This window comes from Siniperca chuatsi, linkage group LG15 (assembly GCF_020085105.1).
Source record: "Siniperca chuatsi isolate FFG_IHB_CAS linkage group LG15, ASM2008510v1, whole genome shotgun sequence".
In the NCBI taxonomy this organism is placed as follows: domain Eukaryota; kingdom Metazoa; phylum Chordata; class Actinopteri; order Centrarchiformes; family Sinipercidae; genus Siniperca; species Siniperca chuatsi.
Window position 1 is genome coordinate 17,218,912 of NC_058056.1, and position 8,031 is coordinate 17,226,942.

The 8,031-nt window shown below is 43.3% G+C and overlaps 1 protein-coding gene across 2 annotated transcripts; it reads left to right on the forward strand.

Moving 5' to 3' along the window:
* The first annotated feature begins 636 nt into the window (after window positions 1-636).
* vgll2b (vestigial-like family member 2b) lies at window positions 637-6,718 on the forward strand. Of its 2 annotated transcripts, none has more exons than XM_044166082.1 (4): window positions 637-1,704; window positions 2,104-2,449; window positions 4,590-5,036; window positions 5,616-6,718. In XM_044166082.1, exons 1-4 carry the CDS (start codon window positions 1,618-1,620, stop codon window positions 5,657-5,659), a joined length of 924 nt encoding a protein of 307 aa, XP_044022017.1. In that variant the 5' UTR covers window positions 637-1,617; the 3' UTR covers window positions 5,660-6,718. The 2 variants fall into 2 exon arrangements, with proteins under 2 accessions (XP_044022017.1, XP_044022018.1); XM_044166083.1 differs by having other exon boundaries at window positions 638-1,704; window positions 2,114-2,449.
* Window positions 6,719-8,031: the final 1,313 nt, after the last annotated feature.

An 8,031-nucleotide genomic window follows, 5' to 3' on the forward strand; every position in this document is an offset into this window, starting at 1 on the left:
TTGGTCTGTTTGAAAAGTGGATTTACACATTTAAGTCTATTCATTAAAAACTGACACACTGTTGATGCTCTACTGAGGCTATATGCAATACAATACTGTACAATTTACAGTATTATATTGCAGTGCTATGCTGTAAAATCAGTTTATCAAAACAGTGATGCAAGACAAGGTTAAAGTCAGAATTACAGTGTAGCATGTCAGCTTTATCCGCTGCTATTTAAGAGCATGTTCGATTCATTAGCATGCCACTAACCTGCCACTAGTTATTCATACTATGTGTGATGTATGCATAACGAGATGTTGGTCATGTTCTCCATCTAGAGAATGCAACAGAGGGACGATGTAACTTCCCAAGGAGCTTGTCCACTCGCATACATCAGAGACATTCCACCTCATCTGACACTCGTCCATGGAATTCTGCAAATTTTCCACACTATTCTCCCAGGCACACAGGCAAGTGCCTGTCAAAAAGACTGGCATGCCCAAACATTAGGCACCTGTAAACCCTTAAAACGAGAGAAATAAACTGCACTTTCTGGAGAATGCATCTAACTTGTTGTTTATCAAGTTTATTGTTTTCAAGATGCTTTTTTTTTTGTCATTTTGTACATGGATGCATTATGACTTCATTGCTCCTGTGGTGTTTGTGATTGTCATCGGGTATGTTTGTGTGTGTGTGTGAAAATATCTTTTTGTTTGCACTGCTGATAGGTGATAATTTGTCATAGATTTGTGCAGAGTCCCTTTCTCCTCTATGTTGGTATGACCAGTGTATGCAACCTATAGTTGACACCTATGTGTCATTCTGGGAACACACTAAATACTTCAGATGACTTGAGGGTTTACTTGGCAACCGATGGCTGTTTTAAGACCATGGATACACTTTCAGCTTGGACTGAGCACAAAGTTTTCAAGGATCCACAGTACATGGAAAGAAATAAAAAGTCATTGAGTCGCATGCATCATGTGCTCATTGTGGTGTGGCTGGTTATAAAGCTCAATGACTTCATCCAAATCTATTTGTGTAACTGGATGACATTCTATTTAACCTTTATTTTACACCAGGATTAAGAAGTTGTGGAGCCATAATTAGTCACAGATTGTTTCCAGCTTTTCTAGAAAACACTATTTGAATGGAAATTTTGCAATCCCAGACTTGACATGATTTACACATTTACTTTTGACAACTATTGCTTTCAATTATTACAGCTTTTAGCCAATTCATTTTTAATATCAGAGGAAACAATTAATTTTGCTAGTGTGCAATCAATAATCTGCTATTGATGTTGTGTGGTAGTGGGAGTGTTGGTGGTGGTGATGTGGGGGATGGAGGGCTGTTAAAAGGTGGGAGGGGTTGACACAGAGATGTACAGGACAGGACACCCTCATGCTTGCTCCATAAACCTCACCACAATTTGCTGCCGCAGCTGTTGTGGCGCATACAGGGAACGGAGAGGTGCGCTCCTTCTGGGAGTGACTATGAGTGTGGCAAGGGCTTTTTCACACTAATCGGCGATCACCGTGCCCGTTTTCTTCGGCAAAAACCCGGGAATGTTGTCACTCTCTCTCTCAGCAAGGTCGGTTTCCACAGAACAGTGAAGACACCGCTCATTTACCATGAGCTGTTTGGATGTTATGTACCCAGCCTATGGACATTACGCACCGTACGCACCGACTGCTCCTGCTTTTATCAATAGCTTACAGGTAGGAAGTGAGCAAATATTTAAATGTTTTTTCTTATTTCTTCTTATTTCCAGTGTTAGCGGGGAGATGGAGGTCGTTGAGGTGATAAACAACTATTAGGCTAGTTAATGCAGTTGTGCGTAAAAGCAAGTGTGTTACATGATTGTAAGTATTCGTTTGATTTAATTAGTAATTTTCGAACAGCTATATTGTCAGTGCTGCTGTTGGTGTCTTAGCAAACACAGAAGTCGTTCTGCACCCACACAACTCATATCTTGACGCACGCTCGCTCGCGCGCACGGACACACATAACAGTGCTGCCACATACAAAGAAAAACATTATGTCAAAGGGTCTCATAGACAGCTCCAGAACTGTCCTCTGCAACACCTGTCTTAACCCTCTCCCTGCCCCCCCCGCAGGCTCCCACAGGTCTGAGCAGAACTTCTTCTCACTGCCGGGATTTTATGGATACTCCCAGGGGTCCCGAGAGGATGTCTGGGGGCCCAGGCACTGGAGGATCAACTTCCTCCTCATCTTCATCCAGCTCTTCCTCTTCCTCCTACACGCCTGCTGCTTTAAGGCCAGAGGAGGGCCCCAAGGAGAAGCAGGAGCCCCCCGAGGCAGAGTATCTGACTTCTCGCTGTGTTCTCTTCACCTACTACCAGGGAGACATCAGCAGCGTGGTAGATGAACACTTCTCCAGGGCCCTCAGCTCCTACATGGATGGAGAGGGCAAACGGCGGGCATCAGACCAACAGAGCACAGGTATACCACATTGTCCATACGTACAGACTATTTATACAAATAAAGGTGAGCACCTGTCCTTGTGGGTGCAATGCAAACTTACAGCGCATATATAGTGATCTTGGACATGTAAAGAACTTTTCATGTCCAAAGTTACAGAAAAGTATGGCAATGGAGAGATTTAACAAAACAACAGATTTGAGTTGGCTACAGTAATGTAATGATAAACATAAATTCCAGTAAATCCTATGTCCAGAGTGTGAACATAAAGAAGACAACCACCTTTGGATTTTACTGAATTATTAATATATTCTTTTTACATAAAATTAATTGTTAAAATGCTATTGCACCAGTTAAGCTGACTTACTACGATGTTTACAACAAATTTATTTCATGAAGATTCACGCCAGCCTGAAAGAAAGTTGGGTAAACTAAGTTAAGGTTGGTTTTACCCTCCACCATATGCATGCAGTTTCATAATTTCCATTTATTTATGTGAGCACAGGTGCCACAGTTGTCTGTGTGGTGTCTTGCACCTGGTTTTGAGGCCACACAGGGTGAGTTGACAGTTCTGCAGAGCACAGCAGAGCATCACACAGGTATTGTGACCAGGTGACAGGACTGAAGAGCTGCTTGTTGGGACTGTTATCCCTGGAGAGGTCAGGGAGTAGGGTCATAAAGGTCAGGAGCTGTTGGGAGTCAAAAGGGACGTCTTTGACTCTGGTTAGGGCAACGATTTAAAGAAAAGTGCATTTATTTTCTTTTAGGTTTTGGAGTGAAAAATCAGGAATCCAAAAATGATTATAGGCAGCTTCTGAATACCAGGCTTGAAGTTTAGGCATTACATGGTCTTGTGTGGTATGCTTTGGCAACCTGGCCACTGCAGACACTGCTGGGATTCATAATCCTATTGTGAGTTATGATAAAGCTTTTGTACATTTTCTTAAAAGCAAAAAAAACATACACATATTCCATAATGCGTATGGAATAACACTCTAATGTTTAAAATTGGCAACATTATTAGATGTTTATATTTTTTGTTTTCTTTTGTTTTTGCTTTCATTATGATTGCACCAAAATGTAAAGTAAAAATTTTATCAAATCTTCTAGAGACACCGAAGTCCCTTTCTTCCAGCTGTCTGCAGATGTCCCTTAGATATCCATGTAGGGCCTACAGCGTCTACTCTTTCCCCCTCTCTCATGTCGCTGTTAGTCTCTTTAGTCTAGTTCAGTCGGACGTCTTCATTTCGGCACTAACACACGCTTCCTGCCTCACAACAGATGCTATGTTTATACATGGCCGTAAGCACACAGCCTCGCCGGCGTATCCCCTTCAAACGTCTCCGCGGCTGCCATTCTGACTCTCGCTCCAGCTCTTGCCCCACAATGGTTGCTCAGTCAGTTGCCTGCCTGTCAGATTTATATGTGCTGTGGTCTGTGTGATAGGGGCAGAGGGAAACACTACCTCTCAGGGTGCAGCACGGTGTCTTTTTTCAGAGGAATATCTAAATATAAAAGTATACTGCTAAAAACATATAATGGCTTGCTGACATTCTGTCAAGGGCGAGGAGAGGGGGGAGCAGAGAAAACAACAGGTGGGGGTGCAGGAGACAGAAAAGAGGGGCGGCGGGTGCTAGCACAGGGCCAGAGTTGCGTGTCTGAGTGTGTGTGTGTGTGTGTGTGTGTGTGCGTGAGTGTGTTGTGAGACTTTCCGAAGTACTGGGCTGACATGAGAGTAAGAGATGTCACCAGAGCGAGTGATTTAAGGCTCTGTGAACCTTGCGCTCCCTCCAGGTCAGAGCGTCTGCCTTATATAGAATTCTAGGATCTCTCTTTCTACCTTTCTCTGTGTCACTCTCTCTCTCTCTCCCTCTGTCTGCTAGAACGTGGTTGTGTTTATTTCTGTGTCTTGTTGGGGCAAGGGCTGTGTGACAGTATGATCCAATGGGGAAGATATCTGGGCCAGAGGGTGTAGCAGTCATGTGAGTGACATCTACGTTTTATCATGGGTTGCTCCTCTTGCACAGGTCCAACCTTTCCATTTGTCTCTATAAATCAAGTGATTCACTACACAGTTGTGCAACGGTTCTTAAACCGGCCTAAATTTGGCCTAATTGATTTTGTTCATCCTCCTTCCCCCTCTCTACCTCCCCCCCATTAGATACTCCTTCACCTAGCAGTCGACGAAGCTTCCCCCCATCCTTCTGGGACAGTAACTACTCCTCGCCTCAGAGCCGCTCCCACTGTGAGACTGGTGCTCCTTCCTATTCCATGGACCCATATGCATCAGGGTTGCACCCGGGCCTGCCACACCCACACGCTCATCCTCACCCACACGCTCATCCTCACTCCCATCCTCACCCACCAGAGAGTTGGGGATATCCCCAGGCCCAAGCCTACGGGCCCCCACGGCCTCTCCATGAACTGTATTCACCGTCAGCTTTGGAGCCCCATTACGGGGCACTGCTCATGCCCACGGTGAGGCCACCTCATCTCCCTAGCTTGCCAAGCCACTATGAAGTGAGCAAACTGGAGCCCACCGCCTCCTGGCCCAGCCTGCTTCCCCCAGGAGACGTCAGCCAGACGCTGGCACTCAACATGGATGCAGGTACCCACTCAACCGTGTCAGGCTTTTGCAAATAGTAGAAGTGTTTCTTTATTTACAGTTTATAAAATGTCTCTAATCAAATCAGATTTGAAAAATCAGAAAATGTAAAGTATGACAAATGCTTTTTTTCTATACTGGACATTTACGTGTCAAGTATAGAACATAATGAGAGCACGCTTGAAATTCTGCAGCGTACCAGTTTCACTTTTTTGTGCCATTAATTGCCAAAAACATTTTACCCAAGGTATTCTGAATTATGAGTATTGATATTATTTAATCAAACACGTGCCTTCTGACAACCATTCACACAAACACACACACTCTTGCATCAACGTTCAAGCCTTGTGATACCCTTTATAGGAAACACATGCACAGAGGCATACACTTGTGATCTTGAATGCCCAAGGCCCTGACGCGGGCTCTCACACACAAACACACGCACAATACATCACAATCATCACAGAAGCTCTCTTTTCCTCCATCTAAAACAGGATGTTTGGCAAAAGTAGGCTCCATGACAACCTGTGTTCTGTTGTTCGCCGTTGTCCTCCTCATTGTTTCCTTGTCCTTTTTTCTCAGGCCTCCAGCAGCACAAGAAAGGCAAGGAGCTGTACTGGTTTTAACGAGCCCTTCAGTCACATTGACCAGCCATTACCAGATCCAATTAGTCCCTGGACCTGCTCTGCTATTGAAGCAGCGTGTCCCTTTATCCCCCCCACACACTCTATTCCCGTCTATCCACCCCCTTCTCTCTGCTCCTGGCCTCCCCTGCCAGTATACAGCCTTGCTCCAGGTCGACGTGTGTGCACCATGGAGATAAAGCAGAGAGAGGGAGAGAGAGAGGAAGAGGGAGAGAGACACTGTCTACAATCTCTGCTGTTGCTCTCTCTTTCGCATCTCTCTTCACTCTCTCTCATGTTGCTGCCGGTGCAGCACAGACCTTGGCAAGGTGTGAGCCACAGTGACCTGTTTGGACTGAGAAAGACAGGATCACAACAGACTTTCGCAGAGGACAGAGAGATAGAGGGATGAATGGAGGGGCAGAGGGATGAATAGCGGCAAGCAGGGATTCCCTCCAATGTTCCTGGTTATCTCTGTCTCATGTTCTTTGTTGGTGCAGTGGCTGTCATCATCCACTTATCTGCATTTCACAAATGCAACATGCAACGATAAACAGGAGCAGCAATTATGGCGGTTTATGCTTTGTGACTGTAATCATGATGCCTTTTTTTGGGTTGTTATTATATAATTTTGCTCTCTGAAATAAAGTGTTTCTATTTATTGGTGTTTATGTGCATTTCTAAAATGTTTGGTTAGGCCAGTGTTCTGAAATGATTGTGATTCAGTTTATTGTGTTTTCTAAAGAGAGAGGAGAAGCAGATGACCATACCATGTGTTTTTGGTGGAGCTTCTCATCTATCTATGAAGGAATCTTTTGTGGAGAATAATCGTCATTTCTTAAAAACATATCAAAAATGTGTTCAGTTCAACAAGTATTTGTTTGCTCTGGACAGACTTAAAGATTGTGTTCTTTCAATTTGATGATGATGTTCCATTTTAGTTCTTTATTTCTCTGTCATTCTTAGATGTTTTGAATTTGGGCTTTCTAAGGTTTTTTGTGTGTCATTTCTCATTTTTGTGTCCAAGAAGATTGTGATGTCAATAAATATTTTTATGGTAAATTGCCAAATCTCCTACATGTTTACCTTGCATGACATTATAAGTAATAGTATCCGAGCTGCTACTAATTTAAAAGGACATTGTAGGTATAGCCGGACAGAGAGAAATAAATACGTCCAGAGGACAAATACTAACATTAGCTTCAAGAAATGTGTCTCAGTATTGGCCAGAACACACCTGGTGGACAATGAAGGCTTGATGGAGGCTTTGAGATCACTTTCTGATTTTACGCACTGATATATATAGTGTGTTGATATATTAGTAGCTGTGTGAATCCTAGAGACAGTAGCACAGCCAGATGTGACATATGCTGTGCAATGCGTCTTATTTAAAAGGCCTTCCATTTGAATTCCTGCTTGCATTCACACTTTGTCACCTATAAAGTGGGAACGAGTGGTGAATGCCAGCAATGTGTAACCAGAGAAGAAGCCAGCCATCCCAGCTATGCACCAAATGTTGCTATGTTATTGATCCGATAATTAGATTATGTGCTAAGGTATGCCACTCTGGGCCACTGTCACAATTTAGCGGCTGTTATGTATGACCCCCACTAGAGAGCAGCCAACTATGTGATTGGCTCTAAGCTGAGGAAACATGTAGAGTAATGAAATTATTAGAGTTTACAAGGGATAGCGTTCCTCTCAGTTTCTCATGCCAAGCATCTTACTGCCTTTTCACACCAGTATTGTCACTATTGCCTGAGGGTTTCTTTTTCACACTGGATCCTCCAGGATCTACTCTGTAGTTAGTATGCACCCACAGCTATTGTCACATTATATTACTTAGATGTCAATAAACTCTACATAGCATTGCATAGCCATGTTAACCATCATACTGTAACAGTTTGTGTGGAGGAAAGTCACTGTTACACAAATGTAGTCATTATGGATGCTGACCATTGCAGTGATATGAATTGTTTCATTCAGTTTGTTAAATTTTCAGAAGAAGCACCAGAAAGAGTACTGTAGATCAATTTTATTACTGACATACAATTAAATGTGTGCGGCCTGTGTTAACAAACAGAAATACTGTATAAGCACAGCCTAAGGAAATGCTGCCCTCTCTTGGTAGGTTTATAACACTGCAAAAGCCAGATAAAAGATGAATAAGGGTTTTCCAAAACTCACTTACTCCACAATGACCAGTTGTGAAAAATTGACATATGTGGAGTTTTTAACCCTTAAATCTGTGAGAGGTATACTGCCCTACAAAGATTGAGAGCAGTAACTATGGAAGCAGGGAAGTTGAGAAAAAAGGGTTTAAAGTTTTCAGGCTGTCAGGCAAACTGCATAACAGATAGGTGGGTTGTAATGTT